We start from the raw sequence: 26040 nt of genomic DNA, 5'->3' as shown, positions 1-26040 counted from the left end.
CGCTCTTCATTCCAGCCTCCCTGGGCTGTGATGCGGCTTATGCCGGCTTAGCCGTTTCTCCATTTTCACTTTATTCTTCCAATAGCACTAACGGTGCCTCCAGGGGAATCTTCCCACACTTGAGTTTTGCAGGTTCCAGTTGGCCCCTCCCGCTTCTTGCTCTTGCCAGGGGTCATCAGGGATCCGGGCCTCCCTCCCTCCCCCAGCATCCACCCGCCTTGCTAAAGGCCTTCATTCCGCTGAGGCATCTTTTCTTTGCACTTGGCATAAGCAATTCTTTCTCCTATCACTGCTCTTAATGCTTCCGGAGAGTTAGCAGATCACTTTTTGCTGACGGATATCACCCCACCCAGGAATAATAGACTGCCTTCCTCAGTCTTGTTAATAATAAAAAGGCCTTTTTCTCCTCCCCCATTATATAGCTATAGGCAGAGCCAGTGCAGGAGCGCTTCCCCTGCCAAGGTCAGCAAGGGCGGCTGGATCACTGAATCCCCAAGGAGCAAGGAGAGGGCACACGGGCAAGGCCAGTGGAAACCGGAGCCCCATTTACCCAGTCATACCAAGCTGCTGTCTCCATGAGAGATTCTTTTTGGCTGCTGTGCTACCCAGGGCCCTGTTCACTTCCTTTGAGTGAATAATTTCAGATTCAGGGATAGGAGTTTGGGAGGTGGTTTCCCTACTGTCCCTGCCCAGTGAGGTTGGTATGATCCAGCATCTTAGAGGCCATCCACAGTGTCCTGTGTCTGGATTACAAAAGAAAATTAGACAGGTCCAGGTTGGGAGGACACGTAGGTTTTTAGACGTGCGTGGAATGGGGCGTGGGCTTTATCAGCCTTCAAGTGTAAAATCAGTCAACAATGTGTTTCGAGCTGCTTAAAAAAGAAACCCAGACCTTGGCCTTGTTAGGAGAACTGTGGACTCTAAATCACAGGAAATAGTGGTCCTATCTTGGCCACTCTGGCCTGCTGTCTTGTATCTCATTCTCAGCTTCATGATTTTAAAAAATCTGACACATTCACCCCACAATGATTGCTTTTCCATTACCCTGAAGTGTGGGGAGGCGGGAGGGAGTCTGAAGTGACTCTAAAGCTCAATCCTATATTTCAAGAATCTGTGAAGAGAACTTAGGGAGTTATGAGGGTAGAACATTAGCCTTAGGTGATAGTGAGTCCCTGATTGTCAAAGGCATTCAAATGGAGTCACTAAGGATGATGAAGACAGGATTCCTATACCAGACTGGAGTCTGACTAAATGATCCTTAAGGTCCCTTCCAGTCTGAGATGCTGTAACTTCATGTTGCTCCTGGGCCTTGAGCTGTTCTTTCCAGGAGAGTGGCCACTAGTCATATATGGTTATAATTTGAATTTAAATTAAGTAAGATTAAATAAAATGAAAAGTTCAATTCCTCAGTCACACTAAGTATGTTTCAAGTACTCAGTAGCCACATGTAGCTAGTGGCTACCAAATTCAGCTGCACAGATCTAGACCATTTTCATGGTCCCCAAACATTCTATTGGGCAATGCTGGCCTAAAATCTCAGTGGCCCTGGGAAATAATCTCTTCTCCATCCTTATCACAAAGCCCCAGGGCAAATCAGTGGCCTATCAAAGGTCATTGAGCTTTCCCCTCTTCCCTTCCCCCTCATTATTCAGTCAGAAGAGCTCTATATTGAGATGGAGAGACAAGACCCAGCTCTGTCAAACACTACCAGGATGACCTGGGGAACTTACTTTACTTCTCTGGACTTATTTCCCCACCTGCAGAATGGTTCCTTCCAGCTCTAACAGTTTAACTAAAATATTATAGCGCGATCTTTCCAGCTTGGTAACATTTCAGGGCGAGAGCAGTATGTGCCAAGTACACGGCTTTTTTTTCACTGTCTGTCCACATCAGCCTACCATAAGGGAAAGATCCCCAAACTTGAAGTCATATCTGGCTTTGTCTTAGTTCAGCTTTGTGACCTTGGATAAGTACTTGACCTCATTGAACTAGAGTTTGTCATCTGGAAAATAGAACTAATAATATCTCCCCATGGCATACAGTGTGTGTTCTAGTAATGTTCCCCAGAATGAAGATGAATACAGTTGACTTCTAAAGTGAAAATTCCATGAGAAGAGGAGGAGACTTTTTCCATCTACCTGTTTTAGAGTCTGACTCCTGTTGAGTCTTGGGCAGCATACATAAAAGGCTTTGTATAGTAGAAAGTGTTATTATGGAGCTTCCAGGTGGCCACAGTGACCTTATCAGGTTTTCATAAAGCAAGAGTCAGGAGTTGCAGTTTAATGAGGAGAGTGACTGAGTGTCTGAAGCCCTGAGTTTGAGAGCAGGTTTTCCACTAGCCAGGCCATTAAACCATTAGCATATCTCTCCCTTCTAGGGCCACCAGGCAGACAGCGAAATTCTTGTACTTAGTAAGCCTCTTCCATAACCTGATGGACTTTTAAAAAGAAGTTGTAGCCGAAACCGGTTTGGCTCAGTGGATAGAGCGTCGGCCTGCGGACTGAAAGGTCCCAGGTTCGATTCCGGTCAAGGGCATGTACCTGGGTTGCGGGCACTTCCCCAGTGGGAGATGTGCAGGAGGCAGCTGATCGATGTTTCTCTCTCATCGATGTTTCTAACTCTCTCTCTCTCTCCCTTCCTCTCTGTAAAAAATCAATAAAATATATTAAAAAAATAAATAAATAAAAAATAAAAAGAAGTTGTAAAGCACACGAATCCATCACCACATCTTTGTTTTAGAACACATATTTATTTGGCCTACTGTGTGCCAGAGCCTCTCGTGATATTCTTGGATACTCGTCAACTCCATGATTCCCTTTTGCTTCTTCTCCCAGGGACTAAATGTCCTTGCATACACTATATTTCAACTTTCCATTTCAATTCGGAGAGCATTTATTCAGCACCTGCCTATGTAAGTCTTCGCAACTAGATGCCACAGGAGGTCTGCCCAAACTGCCATCAGAATGCTCAGACTATTAGGGCAGATTCAGTGTTGACACAGATGGCTGATGGGAGGCCGGGTGTGATAGCTGCTGCCATTGAAATGTGTACCATCTTTGGAGCCCAAGGAGAGAGCAGTCATTTGTGCCTGGGCTTCATGGAGGAGGCAGAATTCAGGCTAAGCCTGGGAGGATGGGCAGGACTCCCCTTTTGCCATGATGATGAACAAACAGCAAGAACAAAGACATAGAAGTAGAAAATTTCAGTGCACATTCACCTTTTTTAGTTTGAGTTGAGGTGGAAGGTGCATGGAGAGATTAGTAGGAGGAGAGGTCGGACTTGAATGCTCAGGTAAAGGATTGGAACTTCCATACAAGGTGCCAGAGAACCCTTGAAAGTGTTTGAGCAGGGAGAAGTGGCACATTCAGAGCTCCCTTGGAAATGTTAGCATCAGGTTTTGCCCCAGATAACAGAATATCATTTATCAGGAGGCGGGAGGGGGAAGTATGTGGTCCCAGTCCTCATGCTGACACCTGTCCTGCCTGCAGTCCTCGCAGTCAAAGCTGTAGTTTCCAGGAGCCAGCTGGCTTCTTTCTTCTCTCCCAGCTCTTGGAGTAGGATTGGAGGTCCTTGAAAGGGTTCCTCCTAGAAGGCCCTGGCAGCACCAGAGTCTGTTCTCTGCTGCTGTTCTTCTCCTGGTCTCTTTGAAGTGAATGTCCCCCGGGGATCTGTATGCTCTAGGGAGGTTGTTACAACAGATTGGGGAAATCTGCAGCCTGATATTCTGGAATTATCTATTTGTGTGTGTGTGTCCTGTGCCAGACTAATAGTCCTACATGTCAGGAACTATTGAATTCATCTCTGCACCTGCAATGTCTAGCATAAGGCCTGATTGCATAGCAATCATACCAACGCCATTATTTATTGAGCACTTACTGTGTGCCAGGCATTGTGCCCAGGAATCTTATATGCATTAGCTTGTTTAATCCTCAAACATCTCTATTAGAAAGCTTCTAAACTACATTATTCAAGTAATGCAGCTCAGAAAGGTTAAGTGACTTACCCCAAGGACACATAGCCAGTAAGTGATCTGGATTTAAACTCACATCTCTTCAACCTCAAAGTTCTTGCTCTTAATGAGGTTATTCTGTTGCCTTTCCATTCCAGAATAGGTGCTCAGTTTCAGTTAAGGTAAGATGAATGAGAACTTCCTTGAAGTGACCTGTCTAAAAATACTGTTGCCTGATAGTCTAACCAGTACCTACCAGTGAGACTCACAAGATAAGGGGTGATGAAGACAGGAAGGATACTCCTAGTGTGTGGAGCTAGATTAGAAATAGAAGAAGGGTAGAAACTCTGGGAAGACAGCTTTTAACTCAGTAGAAGAAATAATTATCTACTAACCAGTGATGGTGTGGGGTGCCTCATGAAGTAGCAAGCTTCCTGTCCTTGGAAGTGTGTAAGGTGAGTGGCCTGCTGTTTGGATCCTGCCTTGAACTTTTTTAAAAAATATATTTTTTATTGATTTCAGAGGGGAAGGAAAAGGGAGTGAGAGATAGAAACATCAGTGATGAGAGGGAATCATTGATTGGACGTCTCCTGCAAGCCTCACACTGGGGATCGAGCCCACAATCGGGCATGTGCCCTGACCAGGAATTGAACCATGACCTCCTGGTTCATAGGTTGGTGCTCAGCCACTGAGATATACCGGCCGGGCCTGCCTTGAACATTTGAGGCCACTTACAGCATCAAGTTTCTGTAAGCAGTTTTCAAGGATGGTGCTTTATTTCCAATGTCACCTGTCCTCTTTATTTCCACTTACCATGATCTGTTTTTGTAGAAATTGGCAGTTTTGTGAATAGAATGCTGAGCTCATGAAAACACCCAGTCAATGATAGAAGTCCTTCTTGTAATTTGAAGTGCCCAACAAATGATGCCTCCAAGTTCTAAACCCATTGAGAAATGAGGCAAAAGAGTAAAAGATATGGAATCCTAAGGTCATCTTAATACTGTTTAAGTCTCAGATGAATTCCATGGACACAGTAGGCTTCCTAACACAGAACCCCACACTTGGACAGACTGACATGCCCCATCACAGGTGGTCTGGTCCCCACAGGCCTCCCTATATCAGAGCACAACCTGCTCCCATAGGACCTGAGAGCCTGGAGCAGAAAGTGTGCTTCCAGCTGGCATCTGACTCCCAGAGGGAGGAAGCCGGCAGCAGCTGAGGCTCATGTGCCTGTCTCCTTTGCTGAGGCCTTTTCAGAGTCGGCACGCCCGTTCCCCTGGCCTGCACTGCTCCTATAGGGGCTCCCTCCACATGGAAGGAAGCACAGGGAGGATGAAACGTGTATCCCCCTCAGTATCCCCATCAGGAACAACCCTCTGTGTCTCACTCTTCACTTGTTTGCTTACTTCCCTCAGCGGCCTGTGGGGCCCTTGAAACAGAGATGCTCTCACCCCTAGCACAAGGCCTGACACACTGGAAGTGTTGAGGAAGGGGTGGAATGAATGATCTTCTAATGCCAGTGTTTTCCTGAAGGAATACCCTTTCAGGGCAGAGAAGATGGCTTTTCCTCTCATCTTATCTTCCTAATAACACCCAAGATGATGCCTTTATCATGTTTTCCAAGTCCTCCCCCTTTTCTGTACCATGGCGGGTCAGACAAGGAGCAGGCGTTGCCAGATGATTCAGGAAATGGTTTTCCCCAGACCATGCTCTTCCTCCCTCCTTACCCAGGCCAAGCCCTGGCAGTGCACAGGTGAAGGCACCTGTTAGTATTGTACGGGAAGGGGCAGCCCCAGCCCTGGTCCTGCTGCCCCGTCTGTGAGGGTTGGCAATGCCTGCCTTGCCACCTTGGCGAGAATCACTGAGAGCTGCCTTGTGACGTCACTTTGGAAAATGGAAAACGCTCTGAGGATGAGAAGCAATGGAACCTGTAGGGATGTGCTAGGGCTACTTCATGACTGTGGAGAGGTCAAGGACGATCCAGACCCACCAGGATGACCGAGGACAGTGCCTCCACAGGAACTCACTGGCAGTGTTCCAAATGTTTGCTTGTGATAAAATTAAAAAGTGTGTCCCAATGAGGGCTGGAGTCCCAGGCTGGCCCACAAACACCTGAATGACTCATCAGTAATCATACTTACTAAGTATCAACTAAATTCTGGGTGTGTGTTAGACACATTCAACCTATTATCTCAACGCTTTACAATAACCCATCAAAGGAGAATTGTCCTCCTTTCTACCAGTAAAGAAACTGAGACTTATCAACATATAATGACTTGCCCAAGGTCAATTACTTGCCCACAGTCAGGATGCATAGCTCCATGCCATACTGTCACTCTTGGAGGGGGAGGGCTGCTGTGAGCCTGCAGCGATGGAGAGGGATGGGGAATTTGGAGTGACTGCACATCTTCCCTCAAGATTATTTATAAAGTCAGCCATTTATCCTCCCCTCCCTGTGGGCCACCCTTACCCAGAGAGAGAGGAGTAGGCTCCCTCCTTTCAGCTTTTCCCAAGCTCCAGAGCAAGATCAGTGCTGGCCTAGAAATGCCAGTCTTGTCCTCCGAGATCCTGGATGAATGGAGCAAGCTGGATCCCCATGGTCTTAGGCACAGGCTTCTGCAGGGCGCTGCCTCCAGCACTGAAGCCCCAGGCTCGGTGGGGTTAACAAGCCAGCCATGCCTGACTCTGCAGGAACTGAGAATTGGGATCTTTAAAAACGTTTCACCCGAACAAAGGGCCACCACCTGTAGTCATTCCGTGAGGATTTAATAAATGGATGAGGGGATTTGAAAAGTTTAGATACTGGAAGGAGTGTTTTGGATATTGAATGTGGGAAGATCTTTTTTTTCTGTCATTTTTGTCCACTCCTATTTCTACATGTTTCCTGGACAGGAAACTAAGAGAACAATAGACTTAAGGTTCCAAATAGAGAACAACTAAGCAGCAGGAGTTGGCTTGGCGGAGGATAGATAAGCAGGGTGCTGTTCACCTTTGGGACGTGCTGCTGCTGTGTGGCTGGGGCCTGTCCCTGGGGATGTGTAGCAGTAATTCTCCTTGACTGAGAATCTCCCTGTCAGAATCATCTTTTGAGGAGATGGCTCTGGTTGTGTCATTGGCTTCCCAGTGCCGGCTCCTTTTCCCAGCAGGTCTGTCCCAGCCTGCTCCCCTCTGTACCCCAGTTCTGGGTTCCCAGAGCTAATGGGAATCCATGTATGTGCCCTGTGGATATCAGGTAGGCCCTACACTAAGCCCTTGACCTTCATCTTCCTGTTGGTCCTCAAATAGAAGAGTGATATCATCAGGCCACCATTCCCTGACCCCTGACACTATCACACCACCTGTTTCTCCACCAGTCTCACCTCAGCTCTGTCTCCTTCCTGGCCTTTTTAATCCTTAATTAAAGGGAGATTAGTCTCTCTCTTCTCTGTGTTCCAGTTGCATCTATACATCACCCTGGAATAGCACACATTTGTGGCATTGTGGTGATTGGTCCATAAGCATATTAGTCATTCTTCCATTTAACTCATTTATTGAGTACCTCCTGAGTGGTCTTTGTTGTACCCATTGCACTTGGGGATCCTTTAGGGCAAAAAAACATGCCTTGTCCTTATGTGTTGTATATCCCCAGCATGCAGCACTGTGCCTGGCTCAGAGTGGACCCTCAGGAAATGTTTGCTGGGAAGACCTTTAAATGCTGTCTAGCCATACAACACTGTTTCAGTCCTTCCAACCACAGACACTGGAGAATGGGAAGCCTATCCCTTAGCTCTTAGCTTAGTGGGGAATCACAGCTGTGGTTCTGGATGCTTAACTCTCAGTGATTCCCCCTTAATTCTCAGAAATCCAAGCTACAATTAACCCCATTAATGTGTGCATCATTCAGTGTGAGCTGTGGTGTGCATTCAGTCTTTCAGTGGGTGTTGAGTACCCTGTGGGTATCGGGCTCTGTGCTGGGAGCTAGAGTCACAGAGATGAATAAGACACAGGTTTACAACCATGACCTGAAGGAAATCCACAGACTAGATGGAGAGATGGTGAATCAAAGTCAGGACAAGTTAAGTACTGTGGGTGCGGCTCTTTGTGAGCCCTGTTGGGAGATCAGGGAATGCTGATTAGAGGAGGTGGCATGTGAGCTGCGCCTGAAAGAGGGGTAGGATTTGCAGCTGAGGAAGTAGATGGGAAAATTTTTCCCCTGGAGCAAACCCAAAGAGGGAGGAGGGTATGTTTTAGGGAAACACAAAGGTCATTCAGATAATCTGTCAGTAATTGGCAGGGTTCAGACAAGAGTGACTCTCATTGCCACAAACATACATGAAGTTTCTGTTTCTTTCTCCCTATTGCTCCCTCCTCGTGCCTAAAGAAATGTTTTGCAAGGTTATAACCAGACTTTGTCCCGTAAAGGACAGCATGGGAGAGCCCCGTGTGGAGTGGCACCCTGGCCAAACAGTCTCATAGGGTTTTTGGTTCTTCATCCTCCAACCCAAAAAAATGCACACACGGGACCCTCCATGTATTGGTCCCTCTGCCTGTCAGCCATGTCCTGGGGAGGAGCCTGGAGAAGCCAGCCATGAGCTTCTAGAAGGTGAAGACACTACAGGTGAGCTGCCTTGCTCCATCAGCAAGATAAGTTAGTTTTTCATATCATTTACCTGTTGAGTCAACATCTATCGTAGATGTAGAACCCATAGAGGGACCTGGCATCTCTGTCATGGAAAGAGAGAGAGTGCCATGGTGAGGGGTCTGCTCATGCCTCGTTCCTCTTTGCTAGACCCTGTCTCAGACACAGGGTCCTCCTCGCTACTGGAGCTTTAGTTCTTAATGCCAGAGGTCCAGTTTAACCTGGATCATTTCTTTTGCGCGCGCGCACACACACACACACACACACACACACCCCTAGAGTCTTAGCAGGTCTTGTAAATTGGTTATAGATGAAATAAAACTCCCGACTGAACAATGCTAAGGCAAATAGGTCCCTTCCTGTCCGACATTGTCAGATGTGCTCTGAAATGACTGTTTTCATCATCTATTCTGAGCCATAACCGCCCCAGAAATAGCTTTAGCAGGAAAGTGCTTTTGTTAGACTAGCTGTAAATTATATTTCAAACGTCTGATGTTGTTTTCTTTAAAAAATAAATAAATAAGTAAATGAAAGTCTAAAATTAATGACTGCTGGGGTTTGCTTTGCTTGTGTGTACTGCTACGGATTTGGCTTCTTGCAGATGGAATTTCAGATCTGTTTACACTTCTGTGTTAGCTTTGAGGGGGGAGCAGTTGAGAGATCTGGGAGGACAAATTTACAAAGTCGAACTTATTATAAGCATCGGTGAGGCTCGCGTCTCTCTCCTGCTGCCCTTGCCCGCCCTCCTCTCCACCTCGCCCTCATTTTGTTTATTGTGGTTTCGTCTGCTCCGCCTCCAAGTTCGAAGGCAACTGGTTCTTGCAGATGTTCTGACAAGGTCACATATCCAGTTTTGCAAGCAGATGTTCATTCAGCCCCATTTCACCAGCGCTTTGTCATTCAGCGAGAGCAGACCTTGTGGGAACAGATTGGAGCAGCACAAAGGATGGAACATAAAAAATCTCGCAGAGAACCTGATCGCTTTTATGCGCTCACGAAGAAGGGGGTGAGGTGGGGAGGGTGCCAAGGAGAGAAATCCACAGAGCAGAATTTTATGGGTGGTTTTTTTTTATTTATTCAAAGATTATTATGTGTTGGATACAGTAAATCATCTATACACCCACACCCAGGAGGTAAATCTCCAGAACTCTAAGCGTGGGTAGTTCTGCATTTAACAGCTGCAATACAGTAGCTATTTTATTCTGCACTTAGAGACCCTTATCTGTGCATTTGTTTTAAGTTATTGTCAGCTCTCCTTTTGTTCCTCTATTGCTGTTCTCCTGGTTCTCATTACTATTACAAGGGAAGCTAAAATCTGAGCTTCTGAGTTATTCAAACGGACACCATGAGTTAGAAAGGTAGATGAGGCATTCTCGTCTTGGTGGAAAACTTGGTCTCGCTACTCAGAAGGTGTTGCCTCTAATGGATTTAGCTCCTCTTGTTTTTTCCTAGGTCTCCTATGCCCGCCCGAGCTCTGCCTCAATCAGGGATGCTAACCTCTATGTTAGCGGCCTTCCCAAAACCATGACCCAGAAGGAACTGGAGCAGCTTTTCTCGCAATATGGCCGTATCATCACCTCACGGATCCTGGTTGATCAAGTCACAGGTTAAGTGTTTCTTTGTCGTTCCTTTCCTTGTGTCTCAGTGTCACCAGCCAGAGCCCTGTGACCCATAGGAGCAGAGGGGTAATGGTTACGTAGGGTAGAAGATATGGGTCATGAGTGGACAGATTTTTGACGTAAGAGAAAGACTTCTTCTCAATCAACTCCCCACATTGAAAGTGGGCCATCTCAGGAGGCAGGAGCCCTCCACCGTGGGAATCAGTGCAGCAGCAGCTGGTCTACTTGGAAGGACTGGGAGGACGATTCAGGCATTGGGTTGAGAGTGGAACTATGTGACCTTCAAAGTCTCTTTCAAACCTCAACCAGGTAACATTACATTTGTGTGTGAAAAGAACCTGTAGGTATCGCTCTAGCCCCGATGTTAGCCCCCATAGAGAGAGAGGGAACTTCACACTGGCCCCTTTCACACAGGAGGAAACAGGGGTCCAAAGCGGGGGATCTGACTTCGGTCTGGCTAGTCAGAAGCAGTGCAGAGATATGAATCCAAGGTCCAGTACTGAGGGACTTGGCCCACACTAAAGAAAGGCAACCACCACCTCTCAGTAAGAAATGCAAGGCACCCCCAGATTTCATTTTTAATGACAAAATGTTTTCACCTCCCAACTTGCTCTCAATTTAAAACATCCCCCAGGAGCAGTTCAGCATGTGCTTCTCCTTCAAGTCATGCAACAAACCTTCATTGAAGCTGCTGTGCCACAGACACTGTGCAGAGGGACACCAGGGTCCAGAGACGAAGGAAACACTGGGGTCCAGGGTGGAGGAGGCCCAGTCCTTACTGGACTCCTGTGTGATGAGCACCTGCTAGAGGCTGTCCAGTGCACCGTGAGAGCTCAGGGCACCTGCTAGAGGCTGTCCAGTGCACCGTGAGAGCTCAGGGCACCTGCTAGAGGTTGTCCAGTGCACCATGAGAGCTCATGACACCTGCTAGAGACTGTCCAGTGCACCGTGAGAGCTCATGACACCTGCTAGAGGCTGTCCAGTGCACCGTGAGAGCTCAGGGCACCTGCTAGAGGCTGTCCAGTGCACCGTGAGAGCTCAGGGCACCTGCTAGAGGCTGTCCAGTGCACCGTGAGAGCTCAGGAGAAGGCGTGCTGTGCCTGCTGGAAATTGTTGGGAAGGCTCCATTGAGGTGGCAAAGTTTGAACAGGGATTTCGAAGATGACTTGCAGTTATCTGGCAGGCAGATAGGATGTGTCCTATAGCATAGGCTAATAGGGTGCAAGTCAAGGCATGAAGTCGAGGAAGAACTCAACCTGTCCTGGGAACATCTGGCAGCTCAGCATGGCTGACCTGAGGCTCAACAGGAGTTTGGGGGCAGGATCATCAGGGATATTAAATGCCACCCCCAAGAAGCCTGAACTTTACCTATTTGCAACATGGAGCCATGGAAGGGTTTGGGGTGGGGTGGGGGCTATTTGTTATTCTGTGTTTGGAGTGGGAGGCAATAAGGAACAGAGACCATGCACAAGGTAAAAACTTGAAAAGGTACAAAAAAAGGTATAGAAGATGATTTTAAAGGGTGTAATGTGGCCAGAGTTTGCTCTTCAAATGGATTACTTGGTTGCTAGCTGTGGAGGATCCTCTGGAGGGTGAGACATTGGACAGTGGGTGATCAGTCACAGCCACTACAGGGAGATGAAGACTGAGCAGGGAGGTGTAAGAGGGCTGGAAGTGGCAGACGTGAGAGATGCCTGTGTTCTGTGGGTGGAAGTTACCTGTTCAAAGCCATGATGGCAGAAATGCAGGCAGGTGCGTTTTGGTGAGTGTGTGAGATTCAGGGAGCCAGGCTCAGCCCTGGCCCCATCAGTGGGCTGATTCCCCACAGAGCGTCCTTGGGGCCCAGCCCATTTCTTCCTGGAGGGTTTCTTACCAGTTCGGTTTGTTCACTCTTTATTAAGGTTCTTTCTCTTTCCCCAGGAGTGTCCAGAGGGGTGGGATTCATCCGCTTTGATAAAAGGATTGAGGCAGAAGAAGCCATCAAAGGGCTGAATGGCCAGAAGCCCAGCGGTGCTACAGAACCGATTACTGTGAAGTTTGCCAACAACCCCAGCCAGAAGTCCAGCCAGGCCCTGCTCTCCCAGCTCTACCAGTCCCCCAACCGGCGCTACCCTGGCCCGCTTCACCACCAGGCCCAGAGGTTCAGGTAGGGGTGCCCACGTGCCCATTCACCTTGCTCCCTGGGTACAGAGCTGGGTGAGGGTGAGGGAAGCCCATGGCCCTGAAGGATGGGGCAAGGGTAAGAACCTCTGCCTCCTGGAATGACTGTGCAAAAGTCCCCTCCCCTCAGCCTCAGTTTTCACTCCAGTCAAATGAGATGATTGGATCTTCCAATCGCCCTTTCAACTTACCACCATGACTGTGGTTAAACTGCAGATTCCTTGGCTTAAAAAGAATTTCTGTATTTAACCAAATAAGGTTCAGGTTCAACAGGAGTTCATCACAGATGTGACTGAATTTGGCAGCGTAGACTTAAGGTTAAGGCAGCGGCTTTAATAAAGTGAAAGGAAAGAGCAGGTCAGGAGGCACATCCTTGCCAGAGAGAGTGGGTTGGCCTGTCCTCCTCTTTCTTCTGCAGGTAACTGCTGGGTTAGGTGCGCAGGGGTGCTCCCGTTTGTGTTAACTTTCTCTCACTATGACGTCAGCAGTCCCTGGGAAAAGGAGGAAGATGTGTCCCAGCCTTATCAGTGTTTCCTTTAGGTACCCCAGCCTCTGGGGAGCTCCTGGTGCAAGGGGGACATTCCCTTTCTCCTGGGACTGTTCTGAAAGGCAGGTTTCTCTCCAGGAAGGCAGTTCGAGTTTGAACGGCCTCCACTGTGCAAGTGATAAGAATATTCTTGACCTACCCATAATAATTCTAAATAATTTTACTCCACCCATGTCCCAACTTCCCTTTAATGAAAGGTTCTTCTCCTTTTCAAACATCACATGGGGAGAGAGCCCGCCCTTCCATCTGGCCACACTGAGAAGAAAAATCAGCCTCTGCAGTGTCCTCCCGTGCCCTTGAATGGGAAATGGTTAATGATTTCACGAAGAGACCAAGTCATCTAATTTTTATTTTGTGCGAGAGCACATGCAGTGTTTATGTAAAAAGCCTTTCCAGCAGGCTTCTAATGGCGGAAACTATGGTTACTACTGCCCTGTGGTGTGAATAGCTTGTCCCCAAAAGGTGCTGGGCATGAGAGAGATAATAGCTTATAACAGAATAGCAGTTTACCAGGAGGTGTTTTCCGGTTGCAAATAGTAAGCTGATTTTTAAAAAATCTTAACCTCAAAACTCCTCCTACCCGCCCCCAAAAATGTGTGTAATAAGAAGATGCAGTTAATGTAGCTAGACGAGGAGAAAAGCTCCATTCTGATATGCATTGTGTGTGTGCATGAATTGTTAATATGAGACCTTTATTCACAAGTTTCACTATAATAAAATGTGAACAACTTAAGAAGCCGCCTCTTTTAACAATTTCACACACAATGTAAAATAAAGCACACACAAATGTACAGAAAGGTGGGGGGGCGGGATTCATTCAGGCCTTGAAAGAAAGGGAGATTCATGAGACACTTGCTTTAAACTCCAGCGTTGATCTGAACATGAATTCCTTGTAATGGAGGCAGGAAAGCGGTGTATAGGCTCCTGAGCACTGGGGCAAGTGGCTGAGCTTTTCTTCTTTGAAAATGGAGCATTCTTATTAATAGTTCCATTGAGCGATCTTGCCATCTGTGAGGCATTAACCCAGAGACCCTCCTTCTCTTTGCAGGCTGGACAATTTGCTTAATATGGCCTATGGCGTAAAGAGGTAATTAAAACTCCACAGATTGCCAGATGTCCGTGTTGGCACAGACTGGGGCTAGGATTTTTTTTTTTTAATTCACTAACTTTACTTTTTTTTTTTTAATTCTTCCTTTTTTCTTCCACCAGCATGTCCAATTCTTAATTTTCATTTCGGACCTCAGTTGGTTTGTTTCTTTTAGGGCACACACCGTGTGTTTGTTTCACTTTTTCTTTTATTTGCAGACGGGCTCTTCCTACGGTTCAGGTGCCACAGCTACCGAGCCCTTGATGGTCGGGTCCTCCGAGTGGCTTCCCTCAGGGGAAAGGCTCCAACTCTGCCAGCTGATTTTGCAAACTTGCAGAGCAAACTGTTTTTGCATTTAGCAATGCCAAGATTCCGTTAAGAGGGCAAAATTCCAGCAAATAAGTATTAGAACGTTTTGTTAATCATGGCTGACAATCTTATGATTGTCAATGGAAAAATTAGATTTTGGACTACCAGCCCCTGGCCAAAGCATGCATACATGCATGGATGACCTTCTGCGTCCTGCCCCCATGCCTTCCCTCATTGTGCCTTTGAGGGTACAACCTGAGAATGAAGTGTATCTGTGTGCACCTCAACCAGGGTTTTGTGTGTTTTTTTGTTACAGGTTTTAACAGTTACTATCAATCCTCCCGTGATTATATATGTATGTGTGTTTTAAACTTGCTGTTTTGTTCACTTAAAGCCTGTTGTGAGTTTGGGGGCTGAAATAGAGTCGAAGCTTTTGGAGCTCTCTGAATGCAGCACAGGGGTGCTCCAGACCCAATCTGAAAGCTGATCTCAGGAAGTCGAGTGCATTATGTCACTGTGTCCATGAGATTCCCAAATGTTCTTTTGATAAGCCCCACTGAGCTGCTAGGGACATAGCATCTTCATCATCCTGCTCAGTAGAGCTGCACACTGTAATTCCCCTTCCTACAGTCAAGGGAAGGAGATGTGGTCTTTAATAGTCCACACCACACCCCCTGCGCGAGGCATGTCTTTCCCTTGGCCATGCATCGTTAAGTATCCCGACCATGGGAACAGGCACACAGTGAAGGATGTTACCTTGACAGCAGACTCCGCTATCAGAGCTCTGGTCTCTCCAATCTCAGTCCTGGTACCAGGAAGGGGATGATCTCCAGGTGCCTAGCACACTGCTTGCCTGTTCCCACGCGTTTTACATTTTTCCCAGCTCTTTGTCCCTGACCTTTGATACCCTCTAGCAGATAATATGATGAGAGAGAGATGCCCATACATAGAGGGGGCCAGGAAAGACACAGAGGCAGCATGTGTGGCTGCCACCTCCTCCAGGTCCCCACCCCCAGTAAACATCACTGGTTGATAAAAGCATGCATTCTCTTGTCCTGTTAAACCCAAATTTGGACCCAGAATCCTTTCTACCAAAGCACTCCAGGTAGCCATAACCAACTAAAGTTGAAACCTCTTTGCTGACCCTGACTTTGGCCTTAACATAAACACTTAACTCTTCTCTGCCTATAAACTTGAGTGAGGTCAGTTCATTCGGTTGGAGGAGAAAAGGTGAAGACAGTCTTCAGAAATAATGCAAATAACACTTAGACATGGATTTGCCCTTCTAAGAATCTATACAAAGATATTTTTGGTTTTGTCTTGTTATTCGTTTTTAAGCAAGAGGGAAGAAAACTTGAGCACTTCTAGAAGCATCCTTTAATCTACCTTAAAAATTAAATAAAATTTCCCAAGTTTTGACTTCCACCAATGTTACTCACTCATTCAATCAATAAACATTTATTGAGTTTCTACATGTCACTATGATATTCCTATATGTGCTTCACTGAATAAATAAGTGGAGCAACAGAATGAATGAAATCAAGCCCCTTCCCCAAGAACTCACTGTCTACTGTGGGGAGGGAGGATGAGGGTCAGGGTGGATACCCTATGAACATATTCTGTGCTAGAGCTATGATAGAGCCTTGCCATGGGAGTTCCTTGTGGTTTTTAGGAACTGACCTAGGTCTTTCTCTTAACATATACGTGCCTCAGCCAACCTAGCCATTCCCATCAGAGGAAATGCCACAGACATGAGTTTTTGCATTTTGGTTTTTAAACCCTGAAGACTCTCCTGCAAACACTCACTCAGCCCTTTGCCCCGTGTCTGTGTCTGTGCATCTCTGTGTTATCCTTGGTCAGACTGATGTCTGGACCAGTCCCCCCTTCTGCTTGTCCCCCCAGGTTCTCCCCAATCACCATTGATGGGATGACAAGTCTTGTGGGAATGAACATTCCTGGTCACACAGGAACAGGCTGGTGCATCTTTGTCTACAACCTCTCCCCCGATTCCGATGAGAGTGTCCTCTGGCAGCTCTTTGGTCCCTTTGGCGCAGTGAACAACGTCAAGGTCATCCGCGACTTCAACACCAACAAGTGCAAGGGATTCGGTTTTGTCACCATGACCAACTATGACGAGGCCGCCATGGCCATCGCCAGCCTCAACGGGTACCGCCTGGGAGACCGAGTCTTGCAAGTTTCCTTTAAAACCAACAAAGCCCACAAATCCTGAATTTCCCATCCTTAATTATTAAAAAAAAAATATATATATAAGTATATACGAACAAAACACGTGTGCACACACACAGATACACACACACACACACACACACACACACACACACACACAAGAGAGAGAGAAACAAACCTTTCAAGGCTTATATTCAACCATGGACTTTATAAGCCAGTGTTGCCTAAGTATTAAAACATTGGATTATCCTGAGGTGTACCAGGAAAGGATTTTATAATGCTTAGAAAAAAAACAAAAACAAAAAAAATACCTTTGATGCATTGAATGTTCTTTCATAGCTGTCGTTGTTGAATATAATATACATAGATAGCGATGTGCAGGGATTTTTACCCAGCCAGCTAACTTTACTACCTTCCTTGAAGGTGGGTCTTTTTAAGATGACCATTCGCTCATTTGAAGAAGAAAAATAAAAAACAAAAAAAATAATAAAAATAAAACAATTTTTACAAAGTAATGGGATTCAAAGAAGGGAAAAAAAAGATATTTCTTTTTTGTCAAAATGTTGATCCACTCAGATTGGTAAAAAAAAAAAAAAAAAAAAATACCCACACAAATTAAAGAGGAATAATAAAAATTGCAAAAATGAAAAAAAAACTTTTGCAAATTTTTTTATTTTTCCTTTTTTCTTTTATATCATGTGAACTAAAACAGTCTTCTGTTAGGGGATGGGGGCCAGGGGGATACCTGATGACATTAACAATTTAATAACATTAACATTGTTGCCAAAGAGGTGGTCTCTTTGCTGAAAATGGGTTTCAAGAAAAATCTATTTTTATAAAATATAAAGAATTTTTACAAGAGAATCTGGATTTGAGAAAAAATATTTTGACTGGCTAATTTAGGGGAAATTGACAACTTTGTCGCGTTCATACTGCACTGGTAACTTTTTAGAGATCAAGATGTGTGTTTTAAACTGGATTCGTAGACTGTTTTTTGAAGGATGGGCTATAAACAGATGATCTTCATATCTTTTCATAGCATGTAATAATAATTAAAAAATTATTAATTACTAGGGGAAAGGAGTGTTCGTTCTACCCAGGGTACCACAGTTCCCCACAGTCAAAACCCAAAAGCAAGGAGATGAGTTGAAAGACAGTTTTTCTTTAAGTCATCAGTATGGGATGTCAGCAGAACAAAAATTTAAAAGATTACTTTTCCTTTTGATCTAAAACTTTCTTAGTCTGAGCAGTAGGTGCTACGAAATTATTTACATATCTTAGTATCATAGTTAAATGTAATGTGTTTAGGAAAGGAAAACAAAAGATACATTTGCTTTCAATTCATTAAGGAATTTTCAAATTCACTTTGTAGCCCATGCTGATAGAATTGGGCTGTGTTGGTACATTTGAGACACTGTTTTTGTTGCTTGAAACACTTATTTATTTAATCGCTGATGTGATGATGCCTATGGCCGAGATCAAATATAGCTAGATTGGCTAGACTACTTATTTGTTTACTTAAACTATGGGAAGAAGCATATTATTGTGTCATTCTGTTGTGTGTGTATGTGTATATACAATATAAATATATATATATATAAAGTTATTTTTCTTTGGGTTAATTTATTATAAGTTGTAACACTTGGCTAGTTTTGTTTGTAATGTCTTAAAATGTTTTCTTATGCTATTTAAGTGACAGTTAAAGAGGTATCAAGGTAACTTGTGTAGAACTATTGTTTGGTATATTGTCATGTTTATTGTGAATATTTTTTCTTACTGCACAGTAGAAAAATAAAAACAACTGGGTCTTTATTTTCATGTAATTCAGATTGGGGGAAACAAAACAGAGCTAAGGGAACAAAATGACTGAGGGAGCATTCTCCCATGTCCAGTGCACTGATCATTTTAGTACGTTTGTGCTTTGTACGGTTCTATATTTAAAACAAAAACAAAACAAAAAAATACAAGGGTTCATGCTCTTCCCTGGGTAATAGAAACAGTTACTCGCTATGCATAATCTAGTTGATAGTTAAATTTGCTATTGCTTTTCTTGTCTTGTTATATAAAACCTTTTCAATACAAGTTTAGTCTTAATGGTAATAAAATGTTATGGTTATTTATAACTTGTGCTTATTTTGTGCGTTTTTTCCCCATGCTGAACCCACTAAGTGCATGCAGACAGACTGCTGTTTTCACACTGAAGAGGCGAACTTTGTAGTAGTCGTGGTAGTGTAGAGAGTACCGAAAAACAAGGCTGCATCGTAGACTCCTCCTTTACATTTTTTAAAATTTTTCCTCTTTTTTATTTTGGAAAAAAAAAAAACACCACACAAAACAGATTTCAGTTCAGAGAACACTCGTTCAACATTCAGGGAAACCTTTTTACGTCATCTGCTATGAATGAATGCAGTTTGCTGGCAAAGTTTTGATGCATTTGCTAAGTAAGCATAGTGGGAAAGGCATGCCAAAACCTCTCCTCTATAATGTGTTCACGCTGGGGGGGAAGAAATCTTAGGACCAGGCAGTTGTATACTTTAGTTATAATGAATGACTTCATGTTAATCTTGCTAGTTTAGATGATTTCTGAGGGAAAGTATTGTAACTGGCTCTTTTTCCATAACCTTGTTGTGTTTGAATTATTTGTACTTTATCTGTCCAGACAATAAATGAAAGTGTGTAGAATGGATCTGAGCTTCCCAGATTTTTAAATGTGTTCATTCAAACTTTTTTTTTCCTGTAGCATCTTCAGCTTTCCCCAGTATTTTTATCATTAAACAAACAAAAAAGGTAGAGTAAAACTCTGTTTCGCTAAGTTGCAAAAGTCAACTCAGTATTCAAAAGTCATTGCCCTAGTTCTGTGGCACTAAAAGTATGATCTCCAACCGGCAGTATCCGCAGCGTCTGGGAGTTGTTAAAATGCAGACTCTCGGGCCAAATGCGAATCTATATTTAACCAGAATCCCAGGTGAATCGCCGGTACTTTACAGTGTGAGGAACACTGTCTTGGTTGATAAGAAGCTGGCACATTGGCCGTTATGTTTGGCATTGTGCTACATTCGTGCCTGTTCCTCAGTTATAAGCATACTTGTGACTTGTTCAGGTGAAAGGGAGTCACCATTTTCAGAGCATTGATTATTATAGGCTGTGTGGTGGCCTCTGCTTTCTCTCAGTTTCTCCTCCAACAATCTGGGAGAAGGAGATAGCAATGCCCTCATTTCACAGATGATAATATTGAGGCTCAGTGAGATCAAGTTACTTGAAATAGCCAGCAAGTTTCCCACTGGGGTCTGAATCCACCGGATTCTCCCGCACAGCGCCTCGGGTGTGAGAGGCAGAGCTTGAGCGTAATTAAGGGAACGTACCATTTGTACTCGGAGTGACAGCTAAACAAGAAAGGTCACCTTCTTATTCTCGCATTCAATTTTGCTTAGAAGCAGCATATATTTGACTTTCTTGCCTTTGAATAGAAACCGTAACCAAGGACTTATTCAGACAGTGAATAAAGAACATGATTGAAACTCAACCTAGGGAGGAAGAGCTGCCTAAGGTATCATGAAGTCATATTGAAATATGCCCTGAACTTTACAGATGAGCTTTTTAGTAGTTTCCTGATACAATCACTCACTGAGGACCTATTGTCTGCCTTTCACTTTCATTTTCTCATTAATTGAAAATTCATAATCCCTGTAAAATATCACCATCCATAAACTGACACTTGAAGCAGAAATACCCCCAATGAAGTAGATGAAGGAAGAGTCAGGTTCTCTTTCCTTTCTCATTAGCCCCTTATTATTATTATATTAAATTACCCCAGTGGCTGGGATAATTAAATTCAGGGCAAAGAATGGTACCTAATTAGCCAAGCTAAATATTAGAACTCCATTAGCCTGAACTTCACATAGTTGAACTTAAAGGTTTTTATTTTAGTTTTATCTTTAGTTTTATCTGTGTTTCTTTTCTGAAGAAAACTGAGCATTCAAACTAATGATTGCCCACATGAACAACAGAGCTTCACAAACATGTGTATGATATCTAAAAATATTGAGTGCACTTGAGTGGATACACTACTTCAGAATATTGGAAGTTGGTGGAATCTTACTAGGTCCATGCAGTTCATTCCCCAGCCTCGAGCAGATCTATCCGGAAAGTTACACAAAAAACTGTGAGTATTTAAATAGGTCTTTAAAATATCCATAGAAGGACATTCTGCTTATACTCTCTTGGCAACACTTCCCAGTACCAGCACAACGTGCCTGCCTACCATCTAATGAAACATTCATCTTGCTGCGAGTGTGAGCCTGTTACCTTCTATCTCCAAGCAAATATTATATGTTTGTTGGAAAGGTCTAACAAATCACAAGAATGCAGGGATTATTAAATTTCTTTTAGGTCCTCGGTACATTATATTGTGCTGGGATGAAAAATTGCATGCCAGAGAAGGCTGAAGGCATTTAGTTAGTGTTATTTCTGTCAAAGAGATAGGAAGGGAAAAGAATCAAAAGCACGTGATTGTGTCTGTAACCATTCCGTATCATCACTGCCAGCATCAGCACTGCTCATGTAGGTCACCCAGGATCAAATACCGACCTGGTGATGTGTACAGCCAGAAATTTTCACCAACTCAGGTCCTGTTTGTTTTCTTAAAATATATTCTTATTGATTTCAAAAACTGATAAAGAGAGAGAGATAGAAACACCAATAATGAGATAGAATCATTGATTGTCTGCCTCCTGCACACCCCACATTGGGGATTGAGCCTGCAACCCAGGCATGTGCCCTGACCGGGAATGAAACCTTGACCTCCTTGTTCATAGGTCAATGCTCAACCACTGAGCCATGCTGGCTGGGGGAGGTCCTGTTTACATTTCTTTAATCAACACCAATCATTATTTGTTCGCATGTAAATAAAACACTTAAACCCCAAAGAACATTTGTGGTTTAAAAGTACATTTGTGAGTTTAAAAGTACAATTGAAACAAAGTCTTGTGAGGCCTCTACTCAGTATTTGGGTCTGGCTACCCTAACCTTGTCAAAATTGAGCACTTAATCGTCTTTGCCATAGACGACTCAGGAAACTTCCTGTTCTCATTGTTGTTGGCCCTTCCTCTCTGTAGATACCCCGCACGTGTTCCTTAACAGACTCACACGCACACACACTGAGGCAAGCATTTGTACACTTAAGTAGGAGATGGGGGTTCTTGCTTTCATCTGCAAATTTGAAAATCATACCTGGCCAGGCAGTATTAATGGCAGGAGTGTGTTTTCTAAACAGAAAAGTCATTAAAATCTTAATGTGAGGCCATTCTGCCTGGATCCGTTCCACAGACTTCACAGAGCACAGCTATATAATATCCTTACACCCTTCACTGCCTTTGTTCTACCTGGAAAAGAGAATCATAAAAGGAAATTACGCTTTATTTCTAGGAGCTAAAATCAAGTTTTAATATTGTCCAAAAATGACACATACCGTTCCTTTATCTTATTAGTTTTTTGGCATATTGGGTAATAAGATAATTTCTCATGGTGCAGTATTTATGTAAGAATCATATTTCTCTCTGTGCAGATCACTTACAGAAGTGTCTGTTAACAGGAGAGAATGATGCATAATCGGCACTTAAGATTAAAATAGACCTGAGAACATAAAAGTGTTCCTTCAATTAAAGAAATAGCATTTCTCCAGTCTCATCTTTTTTTTGTTTCTGCAGCAGAATGAAAAGTGGCTTAAAATCACCCAACCCCAGGTTAGTTACCAGAAGGCTTCCCTACGCAAGTCTAGCTTCATCTACTCGTGGTTCAGACGCAAAGTGGACTCACATACCATTCCAAGATGCCATGTAATTCTTCTAAACGGTTTCCAGCAAAGTTCTTGAGGTTTAAGAAATTGTTTCTAGAAAGGGCACTGATGCTTATTAAGTCTCTCAGGTATGCTAGGCACTATGCCTGCATTTGGTCCTGCCAGCTCCCCGAGGGGTAGAGCAAAAAGACACTCGGAGAGATTTGGTATCTTGCACAAGTGAGTACGTGGTGAAAACAGAATTCAAACACGGCCTGTCTGATCCCAAAGCCCCCAGTTATACCACCCTGGCTAGGAGCCAATCTGTCATCCTAAGAGCAAAACAGTTACCAGGCAGCCTTCACCACAATTAAAGGTGCAGGTGAGTCCCCTTATGTAAGGAACAGGGGAAATTTAGATTAATGCACAGTGTCTGGGGCTAACCCCTCCCCAAATCTTTACTGGAAAAACAGATCCATGGCATTTGTTTATAGGCAAATTGACAAAGAAAGACTAAAAATGATAGTTTTAAACACTGTTGTTCATCAGTGTTTGAAGATGAAATTGTTTGTTGACAGATCTAATGAAACCACCAAAAGCCAGCAAGATGGGAAGGAGTTGAGGATAGGACTGGAAGGCACGAATATTTCAAAGCCAACTGGGTGCCCTTGGCACTGTCCTCTGGGTCTCCCTAAGAGGTGAGGCCTGTGTGAATCAGGAGCACCTTGGTTTGTGCTCCTTTCACTGTGTGGGCCTCGAGTCCTCAGAGCAATCCGGGAGACACATAGTATAATCCCCATTTTACATCTGACAAAAACAGGCTCAGAGACTATCTTGAGTATCTTGCCCAAGGTTGTACAGCATGTAGCAGAATTGGAATATATCCCCATATCATCTGGCTCCAACCCAACATCTGTCTACTGCACCACACCATGACCTTTCAATGCGATACCACCATTTGTTGGACCCACCTACCTGTGAGGCAGGCAGGGTAGGGGTGGGGGAACCAGCCTAAACCTTGTCTACCCAAGAATCCCCTCTCTGAACATCTGCCATATACCAGGCACTGAGCAAGGAACCCAACGATGAATAAACACATTCAGCCTTTTTTTTCCTTCCACCTATTTTCTGCATGGCACTGTGCAGTGGGTTATGACAGGAAACAAAACAAAACGAAAAAAACAGAAATGGAAATTTAGAGTTTTGTTATAAAGACGAAACTTATGTAACAATTATTTAGCCACACCAGGTAATTTCTGTGCTAGAGGAGAATTATGGGAAATGTCGAAACCCTATGGGGAGTGGGAGGAGTATCTGGGCCCAGAAAGGAAAGGGAGTGGCGTGATGGGAAAGGAATGAGCTTTGGGTAAATCGTTTCATGTCTCTGAGATGCCTCACCAGAGAAGGATGGGTCAGAGATAAGAATATGTCAAGTTCCTAGCACTGGATGAAGAGTAGTAGGAATTAAACAGTAGCCCGAAAGAGTTCCCAGAGGTAAAGAGCTTGGGTGGGGCCCTCAGCACAAGGGAGTGGGTTCCTCTGGATGCAAAGAACATGTCTGAAGTAAGGGAGGGAGGAATAGTCAGGGGATACATGTGGGAATAAGCTCTTGGAGATCTCACTCGGCCTCATGAGACCTGAGCTGCTTTTGAAACACAACAGTAACTCCAGTCTCACAGCAGCGGGGGATCCGATTGTCCCAAAGCAAATCAGAGACCCCATTGGTCACTCCTCTGTGCTCGGTCACTACAGGGACTCAAGTCATCCCATCTCCTCCCTTTAATGATGCTCCCTTTACCAAGGAGCCCAATTCTCCATGAATAAACAGTTCAGATTCCAGAGAGAAAAACCATGTTGGCCCTGGCTAGTCAGCTTTACAGGCTGCTGGCATCACTAATTCTCCTTCACACAGACCAACCTGGTTCAAATAGGTGAGGTCAAGGCTGGAGGCACATACTGCCAACATGGCCTGCTGGCAAAGAGTGGCGGGGGAGCTGCCCTCAAGAGGGGCTCTGGGCAGGGAAGGCAGCTTGAACAGCCTGTGCAGTGCACTGACAAGTGGCTAGGCAAGGCAGAGTTGAGGCAGGTCTTCTTGGGGCTGGTAAAGGGATGGAGGCAGGTGCTAAGGAGGTTCCCTCCTTTATATGGTATTGAGAGGATCAAATGCATTAATAGGTTAAGTACTTACAACACAACCCGGTAGATAGTAAGAACTATGTAAATGATTGCTAGTATTACTATCATCATTATTGTTCCTATAGCTAATTCTTACATACTACAGGGGTCGTGACCCACAGGTTGAGAACTGCTGTCATAAGAGATCCCTTCCTCATTTCTACAGCCACCTCCCATCCCCTCAGTTAGAATAATCTGCCAAAAACACTACTCTGACCAAATCACTCCCTTGCCTAAATACCATCAGTGGAATCCCATCACCCAGGTGATATAGTCCAGACACCCGAGCATAACTTCCAAGGCCCTGAATCATGACTGCTTAACTAGCCTCATCTCTCTCCTCTTCCTGCCTCACAACTTGTGGTCGAGCTACACAAGACCACTATAACTGCTCCCTAAAAATGGCACCAGGTTTGTCACAGACCTATCCATATTAAACCTCTTCTTCTTCCCTAACAGAACTCTGATTTTATTAGGACCACAAATGAAACATCTACCTGCAAAACACCTTTCAGTTTTCCTTATAGTTAGAGATGGCCACATCACACAGCTCTGGCCAATGCGAGGCAGCAGTGATGCTTCCAGGAAAGCTCTTTAAAAGAGAGCAAACTCAGCTGACACAGGTCTCCCTTTGGCATTGCCCTCCTCACCCTCTTTTTTTCTTCCCACTTGGAGTGCTGATGTGATGTCTGGGGCTACAGATGCCATGTTGCAACCATGAAGGTGGCCCTCAAGAAGCATGGATGGTGGATTAAAAACACATGAGGCTCCTAGGTTCTCGGTGGCATCTCTAAGCTGCTACAGCAGCCCTGGATGTGTCCTCTGGGCTTCTTATTACCTGAGAAAAATGCACTCCTTCCTACAGAGCTCCCCAACCTGTGAACACATTCTTATTGATGTGCTCATTCTATGTCCTCAGCCTTCTGAGCAGCCAGGCCCTGGGATGTTAGACCCTCCCCCGCAAGCCATTCATATATGGCCCCATACAGCCTTTTTCTCTACACTATGGAAATAAATTAATATTTTTGTCTGTATGCTACTATGTGAAAAAGTTAGACAACTTTGCCTCACCGGTCTAAGTTTGATTATAACTTTGTCCCACTTGCCTAATGATAGTGCAATGGAGCCCTCAGTGTGACCATGTTGATGAGTCCCATATTGGTCTACAGACACACCCTGGATGTCCAATGCTCTTCCAAATACCTGCTGTCCCCACTGCTGGGAGTTCCATCCCCACCCACCTCCAGATTGTCATTGCTGTGTCCCTGCCCAGGCTGCTATGCATCTAAGGCTCCTCTTGGGCTACCCATCCAGAGGCATGGACCTATCTTTGCCCTCTGCTGCTCCTTGGCACTTCAATTCCCGCCACCCCACTGACTAGAAGATCTCAACATCTTTGCTCATCTCCAGGGCTCATCTCTCTTGCTTGCTCTTTCTCTCTCACTCATCTTTAGGCTGCACCTTCCTTATTTCTTATCCCACTTTGCTGGGGAAAGAACCATCCCACTACAGAGTTGTTTGGCCTCCTAACTTAGTGAAATCATTTTTTGGATTTGCCAGGGGAACCTGGTCAGAGTGGGCTAAGAAGAGCTTTACCCCGTGCTCACAACTAGTGC

The 26040-nt window shown here is 44.7% G+C and overlaps 1 protein-coding gene across 7 annotated transcripts in view; it reads left to right on the top strand.

The window, feature by feature from the left end:
- The window catches only part of ELAVL4 (ELAV like RNA binding protein 4), a 143447-nt gene extending 124285 nt beyond the window's left edge, over positions 1-19162 (top strand). For 6 of the 7 annotated variants that reach the window (XM_059689612.1, XM_059689614.1, XM_059689607.1 and 3 more), the window contains 4 exons: positions 10020-10173; positions 12107-12332; positions 13942-13980; positions 16150-19162. In XM_059689612.1, coding sequence (XP_059545595.1) covers positions 10020-10173; positions 12107-12332; positions 13942-13980; positions 16150-16519 — 789 coding nt within the window. In that variant the 3' untranslated portion in view covers positions 16520-19162. The remainder of the gene's footprint in view (positions 1-10019; positions 10174-12106; positions 12333-13941; positions 13981-16149) is intronic. The other variant, XM_059689615.1, reaches the window with a different exon arrangement.
- The last annotated feature ends 6878 nt before the right edge of the window (positions 19163-26040 follow it).

The sequence above is a fragment of the Myotis daubentonii genome, chromosome 3 (genome assembly GCF_963259705.1).
Source record: "Myotis daubentonii chromosome 3, mMyoDau2.1, whole genome shotgun sequence".
Lineage (NCBI taxonomy): Eukaryota > Metazoa > Chordata > Mammalia > Chiroptera > Vespertilionidae > Myotis > Myotis daubentonii.
This window is presented reverse-complemented; position numbering and strand designations above follow the sequence as displayed.